Raw genomic sequence first — 23,939 nt, 5'->3', positions numbered from 1 at the left:
GGAAAAGGGTTTTTGGCTAGATTCATTTTAGGTTTGGCTGAAGCTGCACCTCACACACACACACAACATACAGAAACGATGATCCTGGCATTAACGACAATAGCAAAATGAAATCAATTGTCTATGTTCATGGGTAAGCTATGAAAAATATAAAACAAGGAGCAAATCAATAAAAATGCTTTCAAATTGGAAGAGAAAAAACATTTATCCACAGAAGCACCAACCAGACTGCTATGGAAAACCACTTTAGTCATAAATGAATAAATATTGCCATAAATACAGACCGTTGTAAAAATACAATTGGCATTAAATAAATAAATGGGTATGTATTTATTTATGACAAATCATTGTGTTTTCCATGGGTACTGCTTGGACTGATTGATTACATTCAGCCACCTCTGAGATTACTGCAGCCGGAGTGATGCTGCAGCGACAGGAAACCAACTAATGAAGCCACGTTTCAGATGAGCCACACCAAAGTAACTTTGATTTGTGTTGTTGTTGCCGCTGCGTGTTTTTGTTTTTGTGACGACAGGGGTCGTTACTTGAAGTACTGTGATGAGTAAGGTAACTTCTCCAGTGAGTCACGTCAGTCCGCTGTGTGCGCCCTGTGTGCGCCCTTTACGCGCTGCTCCGTGCCATGCTGAGGCTGCTACATATCCGGGATGTGAAGACCCAGTGGTGGACTCTCCTCCCGGAGATGCTCTGCTGGTTGTCCCCGCTCCCACACGGGAGAAACGGCACCACATTCAGATACGCATCTTCACGCCGGAGCATGAAGTTAAGTCCGACACGGAGCTCCAGGAGCAGATAGACCGACATCTCTGGCCCCCCCACACACACCTGGCTCAGAGGGAGCTCTGGTACCGCATCCACAGCTGCGAGGACGGCGAAGGTGAGCACAGCAATTCATCTAGTCAGATAAACTAGGTCAAGAAGTAGCTTTTATCTTTTAAAACAACATTTATTGTCTCTTAAACCAGATTAATTAAATGTACTTAAATGTTTTTTAATAACATAACTAAACATTCTTTCAGTATTTACATGATATAGATACTCCATGATATGAGGGCAGGCTAGCATCAGTGGGTTTTTGATGATTATAGGCTGTGTTTATTTATTACCATAAAATTATTGATGATGACCATGACGTCACCCTATAGTTTCAGAAGAAAAATGGGAGGTTCCCAGACTGCCGCCATGTTGGCAGCATCCGCCTAAACTTTTATGCAGATATCAGATCCCTGTGGCACCTTAATGCAATCTACTCTGGTCCTAGTATACATGTTGTATTTCAAAAGTGTTCTTTAAATGTGATCGCCACATGCTTCAGGACTGCAGCGTAGTGTTTTCTCTTCTTCATCTGGTTGTTTTGTTATTTTTATGGTCATTTTGTGGGACATGGAGCAGTAAAGGTGCAGCCATCTGAGGCACAGGATCCTCGTTTTGCTCTAATGTTTGAGTCACAGACTGACAGAGCTCTGAGTCTCAGCCAGCAGCATGCCCTTCTTCTTCTCCTTCATTTCTGGCAGGCTGTGGCAAACATTTCAGCATCGTACTAAGCTGTTGATGACAGAGCAGAGCACAAAAGAAGATGGGCACCACCCTGACATCTCAAATGACCTCTGCGTGTCTCTGTTCAGGTTTCTATCAGGCCCCCTCCAAAAGACAAGTAGAAAGAGCTCAGGATCAGGGAAACAGAAGTTTGAATTTCAGAGATGAAACTGGACAAGTTATTGAGAATTTGTCTGTGGTGGAGGGGTTTGTTGTGAGGTGGTCCAGACTTGCCAGCTTCTTTTCCTGCCTTGCTCCTGATCTGCTCCTCCTCTTGTCTCCCCCTCTCTCTGTGTCTGTGTGATCTGAGGTAATTAGCCCCCCACAGAGATGACGCTGGTTGTCAGGGGATGAATGGCTCTCAGGTGAAAAGCAGGACATCGGGCAGGTGCAGGTGATGCTGTGGCTTTCAGAAGCCCATCTGAATCATTCATGTCCTCTGTGGGCACAGCCCGTGTCAGCTGGTGTTTCTGCTGGCTTAACCATGACGAGGTGACCCTGTGTGCCCCTGTCTACCTCCGTGCTAAGTCTGCTGCATAATCACTGTATGGGCTGATTGTCATGGGGATCAGCTATTCACCTGTGATGTTTTGTGTTCAAAGTGCAACAACAGTTATACTCAGTTAATTACTGACAGTTTTTAATGGGACAGGGACTTAAAGAATGTCAACACAGAAGCTTGAGGCTGTCACTGAGGTATCACAGTGTCTTCACTAAGCACACAAGCACTGGCTGTCTTCAGGAGTCCCAAAGAGCATGGACTCTGAAACTGATGAAGCCATTTATCATGGCTGCAAGTTTTCCAGACCTCTAAGGTTTTATTTGGAAAAGACACAGAAACTACTAACAAGCTGTTAGTAATTCAAGACTGTGTGGGGTTGCAGAATTTCATGTCAGGACACATTCGACACAAGTTAAACAGCACCTGATGCACAGCTCAGGAATTTCCTTTGTTGCAGGAGCAAAAGAAAAGATCAAATGTAACCGCTCGCTGTGTCAACAACCATGAACAGGAAGTTTAAGTAAACTGGTTAAAGAGCAGATTATCACACCGCGTGGGAAAACAACGCAGCAGCTTGATTTGTCTCATCTCTGACACATCCTATACTGGGGTCAAAGGTCAGAGAGATTTGTTTTATCAAACCTATAATCTCACAAAGGCGATCACAAGCTGTTTTTATACATGGTCAATAATGTGGACTGATGTGAACAGATGTTTTTGTCTGTTGCAGTCAATGGAGCTCATACAGGAGCTGCACCACCTGAAGGATGAGTTAAAGGAACTCCAGCAACAGCAGAAGGTGAAGCTTTGTAATAATTTTCTCAACATTATTTTTCAGCCACTAAAAAAGGGAGTTCTGGGGATGACGCTGAGACTTTACTCACCAGTCATTTCCAAACCATAACAGTAATGGTTATCTGATCTGATCTCACCGCAGCTCAACAGGATCGAGTTGGACTCCATCCACGAGAAGCTTAAGGAAATTGCAGAACACAGTGATACTGCTGCTATCAGAAAGTCAGTGATAGACGGACAAAGAGTTTTATTTAATCCATCTCTAGAGTGAGATGAAATTATGTGAAGAACCAAAACTAATGTTTCTTTCTTTTGTTTGTTTTGTGTTTATTTTCAGGGTGCGCTCAGACAGATCTAACTGCCTCCCCTGTGACCGGCCTGCTGGCAAGCAAATCCCCAGACCGTGAGTCAGTGGCTAGTTTAATACAGAGGAAGACATGGAAGAAATATTTTCTGCGTCTTGATCACACGCTTATGTCTTGTGCCTTCTCTGTGGGTAATAAAAGGCCCTCCACTGCACTGCCCTCACACAAGTCTGCCAGGCCATGTACAGGTAATGCTCTGGAGCAACACTACAAGAGGTGAGACACTGTTCCTCTATTTCATGTGTAGAAAAAACACTGTGCACAATCTCAGCACTAAGAACGGACATTTTGGTGATATTTGTCTCTGTTCTAGCAGCAACCGTGTGTCTGAAGTGACAGAGGGACGTATCTTGATTGTAACAAAAATGCCTTTGGAGATTCGCCCAAACACCTCAGTCAGTCAGCGACGCAGCAGCCCGCAGCACGTGAAGCACCACCACCACCACCAGGTTGAGGAAAACAGTGTGATTCAGGTATAAAACAACTGTCCTGGCATGCTGCAGGAAACCTGGTAGAGACACCAAATTATTATTTTTCACCAGTGTCATGTAGAAAAATGGCAGCAATAAAGAGAGCACACACAAAAAGGCACACTGAAATATGCTGCATTGGTCAAAATGTGACTTGCATCTTGATACATAGGTAATAATAAGCATCATGTCCTTCTGTTTGTGTTGTGTCCTGTGTGTGTCTGTCAGTCGGAGGTCAAAGGTCACTTGGACACCCCAGCCAATAGGAACACAGATCCTCCTTTCTCTACCAAATATGGTAAATGACCTTGTGAAACAGTATTTATTTTTTCTTTTGTTTTACTTACATATATCTGCTGGGAGCAGGGAGGAGTTCCTGCATTATAACTTTGTCACATCAGGCCCATTCTGGTATTAATTCAGAATGTCTGCAGAGGATTGTTATGGGAAACATGAAGAAGGGATTTCACACCTGTTGAAGCTCTGTGTCTCCACCTTCATGCTGATTTATGAACAAATGTCATTTGTTGTGTTTTGTCTGACAGGTGAAGGTAAGATGCAGCTGCCAAGATTTGTGGCGGCTGTTGTTAACCCCTTGTCATGTGATGTTGCTGTTCTCTGACTGCAGGCATGTGCAAGACTAAAAGCAAAACCAAGGCCTCCGCGTCCCGTAAAACGCCTCCCACTGGCTGTCTTATGTGCCCCCACACACCCAGGAAACTGCCAGAGGATTGGCCCAGCTGAGTCAGTCTCACAGGTGAACTGTGAACAGTGCCAGTGCTGTGGGTTCTGTTAACGTGACAATTTACCTGACACCTGCCTGAACAAGTTCACGCTCCTGAACTATTCAAAACAAAGCAGCCTGTTTCTTGAGGTTTGTCATTGAGCTGCTCAGTTTATCTTCAGATTACAATCAGTTCTGAATGAAGAGGAGGTCCATCCTTGGTTTTTGATAATGTTGTATTTTATTAATGAGAATGACTGTAGCTGATGTGAAGACCTCATTAAACCTTTGTCCTCACTGTCCCTCCTGTCCTCCTCTTTGTCCATCATGTAGCTTCACATCCCAGAACTCCATCACTCAGCAGAGAACCTGGCAACAATTAATAAAACTTGCTCACTTGCTTCAGAGGATTTCTCCAGTCACTGAGCAGACCTGGGTGTTGCATCATTACTACCAGCAGAAATCTACTTCCTGTTCACAGAAACATGAAGCTGAGAGCAGGAACGACACACTGATGAGTAAATATGAAAGTAGCAGGGTGAGGTGTGGTTACAACGTATCCAGAATAGTTGCCTGTTACTGAAAAGTGTGGCTTTATAAAACCAGTTTCCGCTCTGTGTTTTCTTGAATACTTCTTTAAGCATTTGTCCTCAGTCATGTCGGTGGCTCGTTACTGGGCCAAGATTTATTACTCATTCAAACAAAGGAGGTGGAAAAGTCAAAGAAATCACAGCAGATGTGTATAAGATCATCACATCACAGTCTAAATTAAAAAGTAAAAAGTTACTGTGTTTCTATTCTTCACACAGGCGACCGGTCGCATGGGAACATTCTAAACAAACTGGGTTGTTTTCTAGTTGTAGCAGCAGCTTATTAGAACACTTTCAGCCACATCATTTTAGTACACTTTTGTCTATCACACATACGCCAGCTCAGTTTGACACTCTGCCCTGACCACATCCTTCCTCAATCCTCAGTCTCACTAGTACAAAGAGCAGCAGCTCCACTTTACAACAGCCTCTTTCAGTTTTACAGTAAAAACCATAACAAGGTGACGAAATGCCGCCAACAGTGACAGATGAACCGAGAGGGTAGCAGATCATAACTTCTTTTATTAAACATATAAATACAAATTTAAACAGACGAAATGAACACAAAGAGAAATATCTATAAAAGAACCATGGATTAGAGCTGAATCTGTGGAGAGTCCATGAGAAAGTATTCCATCATCAGTGATGGAAAAATCTTGATGGGAGGTAAATTTGAAAAAAACCCAGCCTGTCAAATCCTCAGAGCGGCTGGGACGCATCAGCTGAACTTTATTGGTCTGGCAATATGGTTAAATATTCCAAAAGAAAGTTGAGACAAAAACACAATCGACCTCCTAAAGCAGCATGGAGCTGAGCCAGTAATCCACACTGCAGGAGGATCATACACAACCTCCAGCCTCTGAAGCTCATTCAGTACATGCATCAGCCAAGTTCCCCGCTACAGTAACCAACATGTCACAAATAACAGACCAGGCATGAGTTTTCAGGTGTGACACACGTGCCCCAACTAGTCTACAGCAAGTTCATAAAGGAAAAACGTGCCCTGAGGTCAGTGAACACTGTCACACCTCAGACCTGGTTTAAAGGACCATAACGTCAGATTTGGACATTTATGTTTGTATCCATTTATCAATAATGATAAAGATCCTGTCGCCAATCAGAACGAATCACTTTAATTGTAGTCATTAATGAAAAGAGTTAACTAATTCTTACAAACTTAACCTTTTTATTATAAAAAAAACAGCGTAAAAAAAACTGAAAAAATATGTAAAGTGTTAATGTTGAACCTGAACACAGATCTGGTAAACCAAAGAAGTAAACATCAGTGCGATTGCCATTTTGTCATATAAGCCCTCTGTTTGGACACAACCAAGAAAATGTAACTCAGTATTCACTGGGCAGATTTTTGCTTCATGTTACTGATAATCTGATTAAAACCGGTGGCAGATATTAAAATATTTTCAGCTTTGGATATCACAGCCCAACTGCCCCAAGACAGACTCACTGCTGCAACGGCAGCAAGCAGATACCAAACAACCTGCTGGATAATAAATGTAAAAATCATACAGAAACACAGGAAACTGTTGATTGTCTGCCTGAAGCTGAGAATAACAATATCTGCTCTATGTGGGCGTCTCACTGACTCCCTGATGTCAACACAAACTTGTTGCTCTTCCGTGAAGTGAATGTGATTGTTTCAGTTTAAAAATTGAGACTAATCTACAGGTGATTTGTTTAAAAATGTTGTAACACACCTAACAAAAAGAGTCTCGTTAAAGTTTTTGCAGAACTGATCAGATTTCTCTATCAGGTCTAAACACAGATTCCACCTGTCCAACCAGGTCTGCTGTGAATACCACCAATCCTGTGTGTGTGTGTGTGTGTGTGTGTCTGCAGCAGAGAATACATTCAGAGCACATGTGGGGCCTCTCCCATTCAGACAGACAGAGGTAGGAGTGGTTGAGTGTCTGAAAGGTTGTGTGGAAAATCACTGAGTTGGCCTCTAAACCTCCCCGCACAGACATAAACATGGCGGAAATACCAGCAGATCACCGCCTATCTACGTAAAAAAAAATAAAAAAAAAAGTTCAAATCAGATTAAAATGTGCGTTTTTGTGAGTTTATCATGAGCATTAACACAAGACTTTTGGCTTTTATTTACAACCAAGTCACAAAAAACTGCCTCAAACTAAACGGGCGATTAGGTTTTTGGCCAGACCATCCAACATGGCCGCACTAAACGCTTCTTATGAATGTGGCAGCTCTCAGTCTTTATTATAAACAATTTATTGCAAACTTACTTTACTCATCTCCCCTCACTGTGTGTGACACAGTTTCTATTTGAACCCCAGTTCGTTCTTCTTCTGGTTTACAAATAAAATGACACCAACCTAACCATTACAATGGTGGCAGCCAGAAATCCCATGTGTCTATGCCCAAAATTATAATGAACTTTCCATCAATGTTTCTGTCTAATCTTAAAACAGTTAAGTACTTTAACATCCTCCATCACAAATTGAAATATTTCAGTCTTTTAAATGTGAAGTCATGTTGCTTTCTTCACAGATTTAAAAAGATGGTTAGAAATCTAGGTTAATTTTGAGGATTCTTGGAAAACCTCCTCCCGCTCTAAGAAGCACAAACTGGGGTCTTCTCCAATAACACATTAAGCCACATTGAAGCCCAGTCAGAGTCAAGTCTCACTGTTTTTCACATTTCTATGGCTGTAAATGAAACTTGGGTTTCTGGCTGCTCGTTTAGCGCACCTCTGTAATCCTATCTACACTGTACACACACACTCCAAACACTTTCTGAGGCCTTTTCATACACAACCTTTTGTGATTTGAGCTCCTCTTCCTTTGTTTGTCTGGTGGTTATTGCTGACTTCCTGTCATATTATTTCTGAACCCCTTGAAAGAACAGTTTTTAAAGAATAATCAAAGAAAAAGCACTTCAACAGGTCACATGGCTCCTGTCCTCAGTAAGTGTTCTATTGGGTTCTGTGCTGGTTGCATTGATGACGAAGAAAAAAATGTTTCTGTGTGTGTGTTTTTTCACAAAAAAAAAGCGTACATGGGTCCAAAGTCCAGTTGGGTTCAGTTCATCAGTGTTGTCAGTAACCCTCCAGGTTCTTCCTTGGCTTAGATGACTTAGAAGACGAAGAGGAAATGTCTCCTGCAGAGCAAAACTGCTCGTCTTCCATTTAGAAAAAGAAGAGAAGAAAACAGCAGTATCTTTGTCTTTCTCAGGCTCTTCCTTTTATACCACATAAAACCCTTGCCTGACATCCCCCACCCTCCCGCCCCTAAAACAGACTCATTTGGCTACATTTGAAACAGCCGTCCCAGGACTCCCTCCCTACCCCCAGCTGCCGCATTGCTAAGTCTCATCTCTGGCCGTGGAGCGCCGACACAACAGGGGGCTGCTGGGAGCTGCTTGGTTGGGAGACGGGGGGCCACATGGGAGTCTGTTGCATGTGGTGGTGGTAGTGGTGGTGCATGTGGTGTCCGGTGGGTGACGACGGGGGCAGCCAGGCGGGCTGGTGACTGGGTGGCGAAGAGGCCCAGAAAGAGCTAAAGCCTGATGTGGAGGAGGGGGTCGGTGGAGAGCAGGCCATGGACACCTGGGAGGGGCCGCTGCCAGCGCTGGAGCCACAATCAGACGCCCGCAGCTTGGAGAACATGGTTATGGCATCAGGGAAGTTTGGTGGCGTGGCGGGAGTGTTTCTGGGAGTACACATCTATGGAAAGAGGACAGGGGGAGTTACATTAGCAGTTTTTCCATGATTAACACAAACGAATGAAGGCCATGAGTTCATGGGTAGGGCAGATGTGGGTGGTGAACAGCTCAATAACCCCTCCGTCTGACGGCCTTCAGCATTCACAGACAACCTTCATCTCCATTGTAAATATGCGAGCTGTGTGCCTTCAGTGAGAACATCAATTAAAGTGCAATTTGAAAAGTGGTGTGCTGCTGGCAGCTAAGAGACACAAACAAACACAGGCATCGGGTAGCAGCCAGAAATAGAGGAGGGGACCTCTCAGCTGTGCAGCAGGAGGTGTGAGGAAGGTCCAGTATATTTAGAAAGCTGCCTGAGAAGGAGCAATTTCCAGGCAAACAAACAGACATGAGCCTCGACATGACAAGAATCATTAAAAATGGCCCAATTTAACCCATTGTAATGGTACCACCTTTTAGGATTTGTCCAGACAACTATCACTGACGTGTGATACTGTAAAAAAACAATAATGTGATGTTCTTTAGCAACTTCTGAAGGGGATAAACTTTTATTTGCATCTTTTAATAGTTTACCCATCTATTAGAGGCCAGGACAATGTTTTAATAACTCCCTTCATGTCAAAATGAGGCCAACAATCCTGTGACAAACTTCTTCAATGCTCCTTATTACTGCAACACAGACTTCTTTCTCCTCTGTGGCTGAGCTGACCCAACACGGCTCCATGATGCTCCTCTGGGCCATTATGTAGGAGGAGGAAACAGCTGTCCTGCAGCTGATGCTCATGCTGTGTCTGCTCTTAGACCTGTGCAGCTTTGTATTCCTCCCTACGTGAAAGCTTCTGGCTAGATGATGTCACCCAAAACAATAACAAACCCTAGCAGCCGCCGCCTCTCACACATTTCCTCACTCTCTATAGGCTACAACATGCTCCTCCCAGAGCAACAGTTCAGCACGTACACCAGGCAATAGGAAAAGGGAAGAAAAAGACTGAAAAAAAGGACAAGCACATGTTGGCATGCTGTTCCTGCATGATCAGGATCAGGCATATCCCAGAATGCAGCGTGGTTGTCTGGTTGGTGGGGGGATGATTCAGGAAGTGGAAGTCAGAGAAACAGGGTTGCATAATGAGTGCAAGGCCACACACACACCTCTCTGTCTGTTTTTTCATCCTCTTTGTAAACCGGTAATTATGACATTACAGGGTTGTAGTTTCAGATTAAACAGCTATTATGACAGCACACACCTTTCCCCAAAAACAGACTCTGTTTAGTCCTGTCTACAGCTCCAGGTCAGTGAGTGCACCCATCCCACCATATAGTACCATTAATCAGCCTGTCATATATTCAGTCTAATGCTGTTTCTCGTTTTAGAGGTACCAAACGCACTTACCATCTGGTGGTGACTGGGGATGTTTGCCTCCTGGAAAAAGGAGCTTAAGGCCGTCTGCAGAAAGAAAATGATGAGAATGAGTTATGTATGTTTTAACACTTAAGCTTTATTTGACTTGAAAACATGCAGCATTCTATTCTTCAACCCCAGAGAGGAAAAAAACTTCCCCACCCCCACTCTTCCTTTGCCACTAGCACATGGGTCAGTTAACCCAACAGGTCATGTGATCTCAGGGTTAAAACTATTATCTCCACGCTGTGATCTAAAACAGGGTTTGGAGACCACAGTGGCTTTTTCAGCAGAGCTCCACCAGTGTGGCACTGTTAACTTTATTAAAACTAAAAACTGTTTCAGAAGAAATACAATGCTAAAGACATTTTGAAGGCTACACAGAATTACATAGAAACCTTATTTAATTATAATACACTTTAATTTATAGACAGGAAAGTGTGTTTCTCAAGTTCAGAGAGCCAAAAAAAAATCTCCACTTGCTGACTTAATTGTTTGAGTACACTCAGAAGACAAAACATCTGAACTTGTCCAAGAAGCTAACTGGAGAGAAAAACAGAGACACTGTAAAATGTAAACAGCCGGTTTCATGGCTGCCTCCCTTTGCAAACAAGGAAATGAGATGGCTTCTTGAATTGTTTCTCTTTGTTGTGAACACAACCAAGGCCAGTGTGAACAAAACACACTTGATGACCCCAGTAACAAAAACAGGCTGATAAACAGTGCATGGACTTGCTTTTTCCTTCAGACAAGAGAAAACCAGCATGTGAATCTGACTGAAGCGTGATTCATGTTAATGATAGGAAACACTCAGGGTGAAGTCATTCCTTATGCAGAAACTTATCGGTGTCGAGTCTGCTGTGAGTTCACGGTGTGATAGCAACAGGACAATCTGTGGTGATTTCACTGTCTACAATAACAACAGGACGGTTGATTGTGGTTGATTCACTGTCTGAAATGAAGAAGGACAGTCCAGTGTCCGTGGTTAGTTCACTATCTGAAATAACAGCAGTGTCTGTGCTGTGGTTAGTTCACTGTCTGTAATACAGATGGACAGTCCAGTGTCTGTGGATAGTTCACTGACTGAAATACAGATGGACAGTCCAGCGTCTGTGGATAGTTCACTGTCTGTAATAACAGCAGTGTCTGTGGCTGTGTCAAACAGGCAATGTGGGCTTGTTTTAGAGCTCGGCTCAGCCTTTATTTCTCCTTCACTTTAGGCCTCTTTATTTCCAACACTTCAATGAATGCAGTGCCTCCCTCTTCACAGCCTCCCTCTCCCTCCCCCACAGTCTGGTTGTTTGACAACAGCAGCAGCAGTGCAGGAATGTCTGCCGTACAACGTGACACACATATCAAAGCGTGAATGTGCTTTGCTGCTATTGTGCAAAGAGCCACTGAGTCCACGCCGTTCTTTGTCTCTCAGTTTATTTTTCAGGTTTGGTTGAGCGTCACTTGCTGATGTCACACCGTCAGTTCATATTTCCTGCTGCTGCAAGCCAAGTTCACATTACAGAACAGGAGTAAAGATACAGCTGATGACTAATGTCTCTCTAACACTGCCTTAACTGAAGAGAGGATCATTTCAGCGAAGGGGAAATCTTCACTAAAATCACTAGCTATGCAGTGTAGTGATCACTTTTACTTTTAATTAGTAAGCTGTTGCCCAAGCGTGACCACACTGAAGACAGAATGTACCGGGCTTCCTCCAGCAGAAAAGAAGAAAACATTCACTGCAATGATGATCTTAACAATCATACAATCCTGTATATCCTGTAAACTTGCCTTTAAATCCCAATTTCTGTTTATTAACACAGATATTTGTCCCATTCATATATTTATCTGCCATGTATTCATTGTTTTGGCCATCTGCCACTGCAGTGTGGTACATAATGTCACAATATCAGCAACAAATGTCACAACAACCTTTACGTTTGTGTGTTTTTTTTCCATTTGTGACAAAACAGTGTGTTCCTTATATTTACCAAAACAAAATATCACAAAATAATACTGCAGCTGCATTAAATGATTCCTCTTTGTATCAGTCTCACCTCAAGCCATACACATCTATTTTTTACAGATCTGAAGGCAGTATTGTTGTCGTAGCTCTTCACTGACAAGTTTTTAGCTTCAGGCTGAGAACACATGATGCCTCAGCTCACAGCACTGAGGAGAATCAGGCCACTGCTGTCACACTGACAGAAACAATAGCCCACTTACTATGTTCTCACACTGGGAGTGAGGGGCCAAAGCACAATGGCACCTTGTATTCTCCTGTCACAGACACACATTTGCTTCTCAAATGTAAGGATCTGCTGCTGAATTCATTAAGATTTTCACATAAAGTTGACTTCATCTTGTGTCCTCTGATAATAAATTGCCTATATTCTCATCAGTTTTTTTCCTAATACCATTTTTCAAAGGCGTAGCTGTTATGTTGTCCAGGTAACATAAATGTTAGTGACTCACTTCAGACAGCACAATGCTCTCTAATTGCTCTCAGCTTACCCTCCTATTAAATTAACTTGAAAGATTGACAAAACTCCCATTTTAATGATCTAATCACAGTCATTATTACCAAAACCAAAACAAACCAACTCCCTGACTCACTGCAAGTCTGAGTAAGTCTCAGTCTGCTGAGGCAAGTTAAGACGAAGAGTCAATCAGGCTCTCCAAACATTAACAATCGGCTGAGAGGAGCTGAGCCTCCCTCCCCACCTGCAGCTCTGAAATAACCGACAGGTCAGGAGGAGGTGTGGTCTGACAAGCACCATCTGGAAGCTCAGAGTTGATGTCAAACATCCTTCAGGTGTCTCTCAGCTGTTCAGCAGACCTAAATGATCTGAATAATGGACATGACTTTTGTTCTGGAAGGGTTGTGTAAAGAGGCCATTTTGTAGTTTAACACCAGTCACCTGACTAGCCTCAGAGTATTTGTATGTACAGTAATTAAGAACAACAACAGCAAAGTTCTAGTTAATGATTATTTTCTGTTTTTACTCATTTACTCACAATTCACTTGTTACTAATAAATCATTTTGGGTGTAAAGTGTGTGTAAAAAACAAGTGAATTAGACTCCACCTTTCTCAACTTCTAATAACTATTAACAGCACTGGGAGGCTTATATGTGAGAACAGCTGGAAGGATAATGCATCTTAATCAGTCTATATATAACTGAACAGACCAGGATCAATGTCAGAGCGCTTAGCTGTGAGCACAGAGCGTCGTAAACCAAAACATTTCCCTTAGAGTTAGTTCTGCTCTGACGGGAAATGTGACTGAACGGCTGCTTGTGACCAGTTCAGCAGGAATGGATTGACTGATCACCCTGTGTGATTTGACAACAACCAAGCCCAACCTGCAGTTTATAACGTTATGACTCTCACATTTTTATCAGACGGGCCTCGTCTGATTATGATGTATCACCCAGGTTCATTTATTTTCGATGACAGCCGTCAAACTATGAAACAATAACAACACTGAGAGGTCGTACGGTTTTTACAGAAGTGGTTTGCCCTGCCAGCAGGCGGGCTAATAAGAATTAGCTTAGCGATGACACGGCAGAGCCCTGTCGAGAATGTAAACAAAAACGGCCATTGAGCCGAGCACCATGTCCTCAGTGCAGCTAGCTTAGCTACTGTTAGCCACAGGAGCGCATGGCCGCACGGCAGGACAGAAAGTAATCAATAACCAGCACATATAGTTCAACAATACCAATCAACATCTCACATACAGTTAAGGGCTTTGATAGTAGCAGGGGTGGTGTAAATAAATGATCAGTGTTTACGCTCACCTCAAACTGCCAGTGGGCCGCTTGTAGGAGCTGCTTCGCCTGGTCGGCGGCGCAGCCAGCCGTCAAAACAAACTGGTTTATCATCACTTGATGCCTGAGTTCGTCCATATTCACCGACATGGCTGCTTCCTACGCGACACACAGACGCGGTGAAGTCGAAAACAAAATAAAAACTAAAATAAAAACTAACCCTTGACTTGAATCGCCCTTGAGAACACTCAGTACTCCTGCCTGCCTGTCCGTCTCTGCAGCCTCAACAGCAACAACATTATTTTCCTGTCATCACCAACAACAAAGACCTTCCTGGAGCTGATTGGTCAGCTCCTGAGCCAGCTAGTAGTAGAACAGCGCTGATTGGATATCAAAGGGAAGCGTTTAAACTCACCGGTGCGCTTGTTTTAGTTACCGGGGCAATGATGATAAGCGGAGTCGAACAGACTCCAAGCACATGTTAACCTACCCGCCCTCTGTGCTTATCAGATATTATTATACAATCGCTTTTCATTCATGTCCGTTACCCAGACGTAATGTGTTTGGATATTTGGAGTAAATTCATGGAGCTGATTGGCTGCTTCCTCTCTCTGGCAGGCACACATGTAAACACAGTTTTTTTGGTAAACAAAAGCTATATATATATATATATATATATATATATATATATATATATATGTAGCCTATATGTATATATAAATTATACAATAACAAACTTCTTTAAATACGTGTTGACAAGGATTTGACAATGTATGTTGTTTATTAAATAATGGCTTTACCTCACATAATATGGTTATGTACAGAATCAATAAGACCAGTGGAGCAAAAGGTGATTACAGTCAAATGCATTTCCACAGCGTGTTTGTCCTGGGAAGATTAAATATGCATACATAGATGTGTGATTGGCTGCAAACACTCTTGACACAGATATCACAGAGATGAAATATTAACCTGTGTTTTCTGTTCTTATTAGCTGTGCGTGATGGTTTTCAGATAGCAGGTGGAGAAACAACTGTTTGTGCTCTGAGGAGTGTCTCACTTTACGTCAAGGCTGATGGCATCCTAAAGCAGGAGCATGAAACTGTATCAGTGTGTGTGTGTCTCCTGAGTGGAAGGCCTCAGTGAGAGCTGAGTGGACCTGCAGCGACTGTTCTCCTGATGGAACAACACTAATCTTCTTATCATGTGTGTGCAGTTCTTGGCCTCAGGCTATCCAGCTCTCTTTCTGCCACCAGACTGAATAATTCAGCTGTGCTGCAGGTGAAAGCACATGTGACACAGGAAGGCATCTATTATGTATTGTTGAAGGGTGGAGGAACCTGAATGGAGTCCGATGTAAACACAAACCTCACATCTCCGGATAGTTTTGGATGTGAATAACAGTAATTCCACACCTGTTTTGGGCCTATTTCCTCCTGACAGTAACTCCTTAACTCCTTGCTCAATTTCTCATACCATCACAGCATTGTGTAGAATGGTTCACACACTTTTTGTCCACATATGATCCAAATTTGTATGTATGTAATTAAGTATGTATTGAGGTTTTTAAAGTTCTAAAAGTTAGAATGATAACATCATTGTTACTTTTGGTTTTCAAATTTGATAGAGGAGAACAATTATTATAGCGTATCCTGCTCAGTAAACTCCTCCACATAAAGACTTTTAATTAAATTGTACAATTCTATATGTCAGCTTCAGACGTAGCATTGTGCCTTTACACCGCAACCTACAATAGCTGTTTTCGTTGGTTGTTGTTTCCCCAAGCTCTTGTTCAGTCTGAGCTGCTGCTGCTGAGTTAAAGGTTCACCTTGGGGTCATTTCTCAACCAAAACAACAGCATACAGTGAGGAGGTGGAGCAGTGTTAAGGCTCTGCAGGCAATGATTAACGGCAGCCTGTGTTCACTGACTGGACTTTGTCTCCAGGAGCTCCCTGTACGTCTGTTTGCATATAAAAACCATTAAACATCATTTGATTGTTGTGCATTAAAGATGATTGCACTTTTGTCATTTATTGTACTTTGTGTGGATCTGTTGCTGATTTTTTTCACAATAAACAAATTCTTTCACCATGCATGTTTGCTTTAACCAGTGGTCCCAAAAACCACCATCACCAAGTGATTTATAATGCATTTTATTTTTCAAGCCAAACCCGTTAAATATTTCACATAATATAATATTATTTAAATATTTCAGAACATCTTGCCGCTTTAAATCATAAGATATTAGGAAAGAGATTGTTTAGGGCTCTCTGCACCTGACACATCCTGCTTTGCTTCTGTTGACAAATGGTATTTGGCGCCCTCACTTGTCCAACTAACAGCATTACATCTTAACGCCACAGAAAAAAACACATCCACTAAACAATACATTAAATAATACATTAAACAATACAAATCAATAACAATAACATTTTTTCTCAACATGCCACTGCACTGACAAACATAATTAATGAATGACATTATGTTTTAGAAGTGCTGTAATCACAGACTATCTATTTAAATAAAAACAGTCTATTAGCAGACTTTCTGTTGTTTTGAGGCCTTTGTGGCAGCTTTGTGATCTTTATAGATGAATGACGTCCCTTTTCAGTCATTTTGTGTGTCTGTGGGGGATTTTGTAGTCATATTGAACGTCCATTAGATTGTTTTGCATCATGTGAGTTCTTTTAAGTCTTTGCACTTGTGTCTCTTTTTGGGACATGTTTTTAATGTGTGTGTGCCGTCAGTCAGTCAGTCAGTCAGTCAGTCAAGTCTACCATCAGATTCCAGCTCTATCTTTATTTGTAATCCCTGTGAGTTCTGCTCTGAGGCCAGCCCTCTCTGACCCTTGGCTCTGTGCTTGGCTGCTCCCTTTCTGACCTTTGACCTTTGCTGGAACAGTCTGAAAATACAGAATTTCATTATTGCACTTACACCAGTCTGCTTAATCATTTGTGTTAAATTAGCTGCAAACATATTTAGCTCTACTTGAATTTTTCTTTGGGTAGTTTGATTTATTTTGCGGAATCTGATCTGAAAGACTGAAAGACAGTTATAATTTGTAGGCTACATCATAAATTAAAAACAATTTTACCTGCTAAATGAATGTAGTGGTTTATAAAACAAATGAATAAACTAGAACCTTGAATTCATATCTGTGTGAATGTTCGAGTCACATTCACACACACAGTTTCACACAGTTTAATTATTTTAGTATAATTGTAGGTCAGCAAACTATGGTGATTTGTTCAGTTACTTGCCTTCATTTCTGCTTGTCTCCAGTCTGCATGTTTAAAGTGTCATATTTATTATTTATTGTTGTGATATGCTTTTATTTTGAAGAGGCCCTCCAGCAGATTGTAGGTGAGCCGCCATGAGGACAAGGCTCTGTGGTGTGTCAGCAGCTCCAAGTGCAGCTTTGAAGAGAGGTCAGTGCTGCAGAGATGAGGAAGCCTTTTTATGGCTTTACAGTTGCCTTTGTGAGGGGCCTCAGGAAACCACTCAGCCACACTAATAGAACGTTCAAGGGGCCAAACCTTTTTGTTTGCCCTTTCTCTTCTTTTTCTGTCTTATGAACAAAAGTACATTCCTTCACACACGCCCCCCCCCTCCCCTCCTGTTAGTCCAAATGCTGAGTCCAACTTTTTGTTTTTGTATTACTAATTAAATCCAGAATCACATGAGCAGGAGACAGGTGACAAGGGCAGCAGTGTCCCCTGATGTAAGGCAATGTTATATCATTAATCCTGACTACTTTATAGTTAGTTGTTTGCTTCAAGTTTTCACGAAATGTTTTGTGAAAGATGTTTAGAGAGTTTTGAACATACATTTCTCAATCTGAAATGTAAAACATGAAATGCTATATGGAAATAAAGATAATAAGCACCTTACAGGAGCCGCTAAACTCAAAATCTAACACAAACAGCTGAGCTCAGCCTGTTATGTTCAGGATTTGTTGTCCAAAAAGACAAAGTCACTCCACAATGCTTAAATCATTTTAATCTTTCCGGTTTAATAAAACTGAAATAATCCTTAAAGTCCCCTGGAGTGGCCCCGGGCCTCACTTTGAGAACCTGCCCCGGCAGCAGACACAGTTGACTTGAGAGTGATTAAAAATGAAGCCCTATAGAAACCGGCAGGCCAATGGAGGAGCGCGAAGCTGTTTACAAGGGGGTGTACCGTTTCTATGGTTGCTGGACAAACCTCCTGCACCAGGTATTAAACTGCCTCCCCGACGGATACCGCAGCCCGCTGACAACCGTTATAAAGACCTCTGCAAGGGAGAAGAAGCGCTAAGAGCAGCGCCAAACTCAGTCCACAGGAATTTCTCTTCTTTCTGTCCTTCTTTCGCTCACAAGCTGATAACAGGTGCCCAGCGAGCAGGCTGAGGCTGAGCGTTCAATACGCGCCGCTGCCTTGGGATTTAACGAGTTTCTACTCACTATTGCAGCTGACACAAGGTGAGTTTGGATGTTTATTGTAAAAGAGTTGATCACTTATCCCCTGAAAGCATTATTTAAATATACTCAGTAGGCCTCACAAAGTCTAATAATCAATTTATATTATAGGCTAGATAGTGACATTCATTATTTTTATATAACAAAAAAAAGTTAATCAATTAAATTATTATTTCAACAACAATTTTTTTTACAGATTTTATGCGTAATTAGCTAACTCTATCTCTTTTTTTACCTTTACACTGGAGTACCACTGAGTGTGTTCTAAGGCTTCAGATGCCTTCGCTCATGATGTGCGCGCCTCTCTGCGCTGTGCGTCAAGTGCGCAGGTTAGTTTTTCAAGAAAGTTCTTAGAGCCACAGACAGAAAAAAACATGCTTCTGTGTGACGTGAGGGATTTCAGGTTTCAGAATAAACGTTTAGCACCCACATTCTGGCGACAGACATGCCAAATGATTTAAATGGAAATCTGGAAGTCTTTCTCTTTACGCACACACAGGCGCTCTGTTTTCAAATGGGGCCATCATTGTCCTGTCTTTTCGCACTTCGTTGAAGTTGGGTGTATATTTTCGGTTCTGTCAGGCGGTGGCAGGGGGAGGAGGAGACGGAGAAGGAGAAGGAGCTGGGGTGACAGAGAGGAGAAAGAGGTGTTGGAGAGAGTCATGCTGTCTCTGAGCTGTGCCGACCCCTGGACCGAAGGCTCTGTGGGGCTGGAGGAGAAGGTGGTGACCGCTGCTGCCCAGGCGGAGGAGAGGGACAGTGTCAACAGCAGCATCAGCAGCTGCAGCAACCTGGACGACAGTCTGACCAGCCTGCAGTGGCTGCAGGAGTTCTGCATCCTCGGTGCCAACGTGCCGCAGCATGCCCACCATCAGCCACACCTGTTCGGGCACCAGCAAATAGGATCCGACGCCCCGTCTTCCCCTCTGGCCGGGGACCCTGCCTCCATCGGGATGCCCCTGACCCCGGGGAAGCCCACAGCTGCGGCCTACAGCAGAAGGCAGTCCCTCCCCGGAATCGTGGCGCACGGTCACTGCCCAGACGAGGTGGACTACAAGACCAATGCGCACATCAAGCCGCCCTACTCGTACGCCACCCTCATCTGTATGGCCATGCAGGCCAGCAAGAAGAGCAAGATCACCCTGTCCTGCATCTACAAGTGGATCACTGACAACTTCTGCTACTACCGCCATGCTGACCCCACCTGGCAGGTAAAGGAGCGCACACAGCTACACACACTGTTAGAAAGGACGTGCTGTTTCTGACACTCTGTCCACTATTTAAAATAAGTTTCTCACTTTTTCCTGTGCTGTAGTGAAATCACAGCTGAGAGTTTCTATTTTAAGCACAGTGAATACATTTCAGAGAAACACAATAGGTCTGGGCCTGCTGCCACACTCTGAGGACTTGGCTTTGTGGGTACAATTAATAACTGTGAGGCCAGGAACACTTCACCTAAATGTACAAAACCTTAACAGAAAACATGAAATATGCTTCACATTCTATTTACATATTCTCTTTTTTTTAAAGCACAGCCAACAAACTGAGGTGATTCAAAGTAAAAAGGATGGGCACCAGACTCCCACTTAAAACACTAAAAGGAACTTTCCAGAAAAGTTTAATTTTGCTGGATAAATGATTGATGAAGCTGTTAGCTGTACTCGTGTGTTTCAGCGTCTGGCTCGGACATTTCAGAGCATTTCGTTATTGTAAGGCAGTACATGGGGCAGATAATATTTAACAAAGGCCACTGGGTCACTGCTCCATTCAGACTCCAGTGAAAGGGGAGTGGGGGTGGGGGGCGAGATGAACACATGGTTGATATATGATGCTCTGCAGCCGTACTTCCTGTCTAAAGTGGCACGATAAGCCTACATTTACAGTCCGGCATCCTAAATAGGCATTTGTTTAAAGCTCAAAAAGAATGATACAACATCCTGTTTTCATCCTGCTACATTTAGGACTTTGATTTTTCAGCTATAGATTCATATATATATATATAAAGACCACATTTCAGTCTTATCTCATTTTCAACCCAGGAGTAAATTATTTCTCAGATATATTCATTTCAAATCAGGTGTAAGTCACAAAGTGAAGTAACTATGTGGGTTTTCAATTTACATTTCTGTTTTCAGAACTCAATTCGACACAACCTGTCACTCAACAAGTGCTTCATCAAAGTGCCGCGGCAGAAAGACGAGCCAGGAAAGGGTGGTTTCTGGAAGATTGACCCGCAGTATGCCGAACGCCTCCTTAGCGGTGCCTACAAGAAGAGACGTATGCCACCTGTCCAAATCAATCCTGCCCTCCAGAACAGGCTCAGGCTCACCCTCCAGCCCCAGTCCACAGGCCCTTGCAGCACAACAGGGGTTCAGGAAGGCCTGTGCATCAAGTCTGAATCCCAGCAATTTCTCTGGGAGTTTGAAGAGGCAACTGGAGCTGACCGGTGCTGGGATCCCCACCTAGCTGAGGGTACCATGCTAGGGTCATGGCCGGTAGTCAGGGGAAGAGGTGGGAAAAAGAGGAAACATTCACTGAGCTCTAAAAATGGTGTCACCAAAGTGCCCCGACGTTCAAGCTCCCCTCTGCTCTCTGTGGATGAACAGAAGGAGATTGGACCTCTAAAGGGGGACTTTGATTGGGATGCCCTGTTGGACTCTGCCCTCAGTGGGGAGCTCAGTTTGGAGGGAGGAGAACCTCTGAGCCCCATCATAAAAGAGGAGGACCTGACAGTGTGGGGGACCCACATCTCCCCCATTGAGGCTCCTGCAGGGACGGCAGACATCCACATGCTGGAGACCCAGAGGAGACACGGTGTGTCTAACTTTGATGAGGAGACCATCCTTGCCACGGCCTTCCTGGAGAATCCCTGGCCTGAAGAAGAGCAAGGCCGCAGTGATTTTCTCTGTAGCTCCACTGTCAACCTGGACCAGCTGTTTGACCTCGAAGACTCATTAGGTGGAGACCCCAGCACCCGGATTGACACCCTCCTTTGAGGAATAACTGCTATCCAGGATTTGTTTTTAAACTCACAAGAGTTTTATTGTACTTTTCAAGATGTTCAAAGTATTTTTAGAAGTGAAATACTGATTCATGCTGGAAATACATCCTCAATGCCTACTGAACAAAGATGCCACAACACACAGCAGCAACAGCTCATATCTTTAAGGAACATGTCTTTAAGCAACATGGATTTCCTGCCACCCCTCAGCTGTGCTGCCAATTTCTCCTATAGTGACCGCTCATGCTACGACATCACACCTGACAGAAAATCCAGAACTTTAGGCTGATCCATGTTTACCTGTTTTGTCAGTTCTATGTGCATATCTTGATATATTGGAGCTTTCAGAAAGACTCTGGACCAATCACAGCAAATACATTAGAATGAACTGATTATGAAGCATCACACTGGTGTGACCCAGCCTTCAGGATGACACAGCATGGGTCTCTGTTTACACGGCGTGTGTTTTATTGAGGCGAAGAAGAGCCCATAGGCCTGATTCGATAAACAGGAAGATATAACCAGGAATAATGAGGAGATGTAAGGCCAAGGCTGACAGCTGTTTTACTAAGAATGTGACAGGAGCACTAAGATGACAAATAATGAGATATTTGCCAAATTATGTTTTGTGTAGGAGTGATTTACTGTAATAGATTTTTTTGTGTGTGGGTTTTTTTGGTACTAACTGCTCTCTGTATTCCGCCCCCCCCCCCCTGTTACTACATATACAGGATAGGTTTCCTTTTTCCATTTGGAAAACATACATACAAACAAAATAACACTGAAATATATTGCTTGTAGAAGTACTTATAGCCACTTCCTTCCTTTGACTTTCTATAGATGCAAAGCAACGCTGTAGAGGACACTTCTGAGTTTTGTAGTGTAAAATGGACACAAAATGGCTCAAGGCAAAATTCTTCAACAAAGAGCTATTAGGAGCTTAAAACGCTCTTGTTAGAAAGGCCGCAGTGCCTTGTAAATGAATACCTGACCTTCTATGTGCCAAGAACAACACTTGGGACTCGGCAGGGTGGCAGTGTTAAGAGACTGTGTTTTTATTAAAAAGAGGAAATGACTTTTTTGTATTGTGTAGGCTGAGTTGTTGGTACATAAACAATGCATCTCACTGGACACTGACTAACTAAAACCAAATCATATAAAGACATGTAGTCCTAGGTTTCAGACACAGTAATGTTCCTCTAAAATGTGTGAAAGTGCAATCAATGTACAGTGATGCTTGTAGTTGTAGGAGTCTATTCATTCAGTTTACCCTAGAGAGACCAGTTTCACCATTTTGTGTATTGGAAGGTGCAAATTCTCTTTAAAAGGAGAAAGTTAGTAAAGAAAGAAAACATGGTTGTGTATTAGCTTTTTCACAATCAAATAAAACCAGAACAATGGGATGTTACCTCATGATTGGTTCTATGAGTAAACACGAACGTCAGAGACACTGTATTATTTTACTTTCTGTTTTTATTTCTTTTCTTTACAAATAAAAATGTTTAACTGCACCCGTCATGTCTAATTACACATTTTCTTTATTCATCATCTATTTGTTGGTGCTGCTTAACAACAACTGGAATAAACTGGTGATATGTTGGGAGTCCGTCCACAGTGCTCTCTGACCTACTCTGACATTTGGTTTAATGATGTCTGGATGAACTGAGCTGATTTCTAAATATTGTAAAATGTGGCTGAAGCCTGCTAAACATTCTCAGGCCAGGATGCTAACACTGAGATGGTGAACACGGGAAACCTGCTCAGTGTCAGCCTGTTAGCATATAGAGCCTCACAGGGCTGTTACATGGCTTGTTTTCTTCTGCTTGCTGTCTCTTTCTCCCCTCACCCCCCTCTGCTTTAGTGTGTTTGGGTGTGAGATTTACGTTGGTCTTTTCCTGCTCATCTCTTTTGGGCTCTTGCTGTGATCAGGCAGTGGATGGGTAATAGTAGCAGGGGGTGGCTGGGTTTCTCTTTCAGGGCTTTGTCTGTGCTCAGTCAGACTCTTGTTCCCCCATGGCTCTTGGATCCGTGGTCCCTCATTGGGTCGGTGTGGGGTCTAACGGGGACAAGTGTCCCACGGCCCCATATATCACTGCCTGTCTGCCTGGCTGTAGACCACACCATGTCTCTCTGACCCTGCTGCAGATTAGCAAGGTGGCTCGCGTTCAGAGAGTCAGATGAATAGGCGCAGTAATCAAATGCAAATACATAGAATTTAAGAAGCCAGCGTCCCCCCCCCTCCAGGGGTCGTGAACAGACAGGCTCTCTGTGAGCGAGCGTGTCTGTCTGTGGTCACTGATGAGGTAATGATGGCCGTGAGATGAAGGACAAAGATAAAGTGCTGTAACACTACACCCCTGCACGATGGACACCCAACACTCCACTGGAAAGACAGGATCCTGCATCTTCATGCCCAGCACCAGTGCTGTTTTCCTGGAAAGGAGAGCTGACGTCCCCCCCCCCCCCCCCCCCCCCCCCTAGCCTGAGCTCCCTGCAGGCCCCCCCTGCACAGCTATTACCTGCTGGACTTAGCTCTCCAGCTGGATTGCAGGGCTCGTAATTATAATGCAGCAGGCCAGTTAGATGAGAGGCCTGTGGTAACCTGATGCAGGTATTATT

At 43.3% G+C, this 23,939-nt stretch overlaps 3 protein-coding genes across 7 annotated transcripts; 2 read left to right on the top strand and 1 right to left on the bottom strand.

The window, feature by feature from the left end:
- The first annotated feature begins 598 nt into the window (after positions 1-598).
- Positions 599-4,543, top strand: LOC114440111 (uncharacterized). Of its 3 annotated transcripts, none has more exons than XM_028412403.1 (9): positions 599-895; positions 2,514-2,673; positions 2,787-2,855; positions 2,994-3,073; positions 3,189-3,254; positions 3,358-3,432; positions 3,533-3,689; positions 3,915-3,984; positions 4,315-4,543. In XM_028412403.1, exons 3-9 carry the CDS (start codon positions 2,790-2,792, stop codon positions 4,428-4,430), a joined length of 630 nt encoding a protein of 209 aa, XP_028268204.1. In that variant the 5' UTR covers positions 599-895; positions 2,514-2,673; positions 2,787-2,789; the 3' UTR covers positions 4,431-4,543. The 3 variants fall into 3 exon arrangements, with proteins under 3 accessions (XP_028268204.1, XP_028268202.1, XP_028268203.1); XM_028412401.1 differs by having other exon boundaries at positions 3,530-3,689; XM_028412402.1 differs by lacking the exon at positions 2,514-2,673 and having other exon boundaries at positions 3,530-3,689.
- A 959-nt stretch (positions 4,544-5,502) lies between these two features.
- On the bottom strand, positions 5,503-14,187 carry ubald2 (UBA-like domain containing 2). The gene is made up of 3 exons (XM_028412415.1): positions 13,893-14,187; positions 10,090-10,143; positions 5,503-8,700 (listed from the first exon to the last, which is right to left on the bottom strand). The coding sequence occupies exons 1-3, from the start codon at positions 14,010-14,012 to the stop codon at positions 8,347-8,349; spliced, it is 528 nt and encodes a 175-aa protein (XP_028268216.1). The 5' UTR covers positions 14,013-14,187; the 3' UTR covers positions 5,503-8,346.
- A 3,939-nt stretch (positions 14,188-18,126) lies between these two features.
- foxj1a (forkhead box J1a) lies at positions 18,127-22,704 on the top strand. Of its 3 annotated transcripts, none has more exons than XM_028412333.1 (3): positions 18,127-18,322; positions 18,902-19,530; positions 20,455-21,315. In XM_028412333.1, exons 2-3 carry the CDS (start codon positions 18,982-18,984, stop codon positions 21,313-21,315), a joined length of 1,410 nt encoding a protein of 469 aa, XP_028268134.1. In that variant the 5' UTR covers positions 18,127-18,322; positions 18,902-18,981. The 3 variants fall into 3 exon arrangements, with proteins under 3 accessions (XP_028268134.1, XP_028268135.1, XP_028268136.1); XM_028412334.1 differs by lacking the exon at positions 18,127-18,322 and adding an exon at positions 18,545-18,648; XM_028412335.1 differs by lacking the exon at positions 18,127-18,322 and having other exon boundaries at positions 18,982-19,530; positions 20,455-22,704.
- Positions 22,705-23,939: the final 1,235 nt, after the last annotated feature.

The sequence above is a fragment of the Parambassis ranga genome, chromosome 8 (genome assembly GCF_900634625.1).
Source record: "Parambassis ranga chromosome 8, fParRan2.1, whole genome shotgun sequence".
Taxonomy (NCBI): domain Eukaryota; kingdom Metazoa; phylum Chordata; class Actinopteri; family Ambassidae; genus Parambassis; species Parambassis ranga.
This window is presented reverse-complemented; position numbering and strand designations above follow the sequence as displayed.

Bases quoted from the DNA above. Each gene is read 5' to 3' on its own strand.
- foxj1a (XM_028412335.1), top strand. From the start codon at position 18,982: ATGCTGTCTCTGAGCTGTGCCGACCCCTGGACCGAAGGCTCTGTGGGG. The intron at 19,531-20,454 runs GTAAAGGAGCGC...TTCTGTTTTCAG, and splicing joins ATGCTGACCCCACCTGGCAG to AACTCAATTCGACACAACCT.
- ubald2 (XM_028412415.1), bottom strand. From the start codon at position 14,012: ATGTCGGTGAATATGGACGAACTCAGGCATCAAGTGATGATAAACCAG. The intron at 10,144-13,892 runs GTGAGCGTAAAC...TTCTTTCTGCAG, and splicing joins CGGCCCACTGGCAGTTTGAG to ACGGCCTTAAGCTCCTTTTT. The intron at 8,701-10,089 runs GTAAGTGCGTTT...CTCTTTCCATAG, and splicing joins TCCCCAGTCACCACCAGATG to ATGTGTACTCCCAGAAACAC.
- LOC114440111 (XM_028412402.1), top strand. From the start codon at position 2,790: ATGGAGCTCATACAGGAGCTGCACCACCTGAAGGATGAGTTAAAGGAA. The intron at 3,255-3,357 runs GTGAGTCAGTGG...GGGTAATAAAAG, and splicing joins GGCAAGCAAATCCCCAGACC to GCCCTCCACTGCACTGCCCT. The intron at 3,433-3,529 runs GTGAGACACTGT...TCTCTGTTCTAG, and splicing joins CTGGAGCAACACTACAAGAG to CAGCAACCGTGTGTCTGAAG.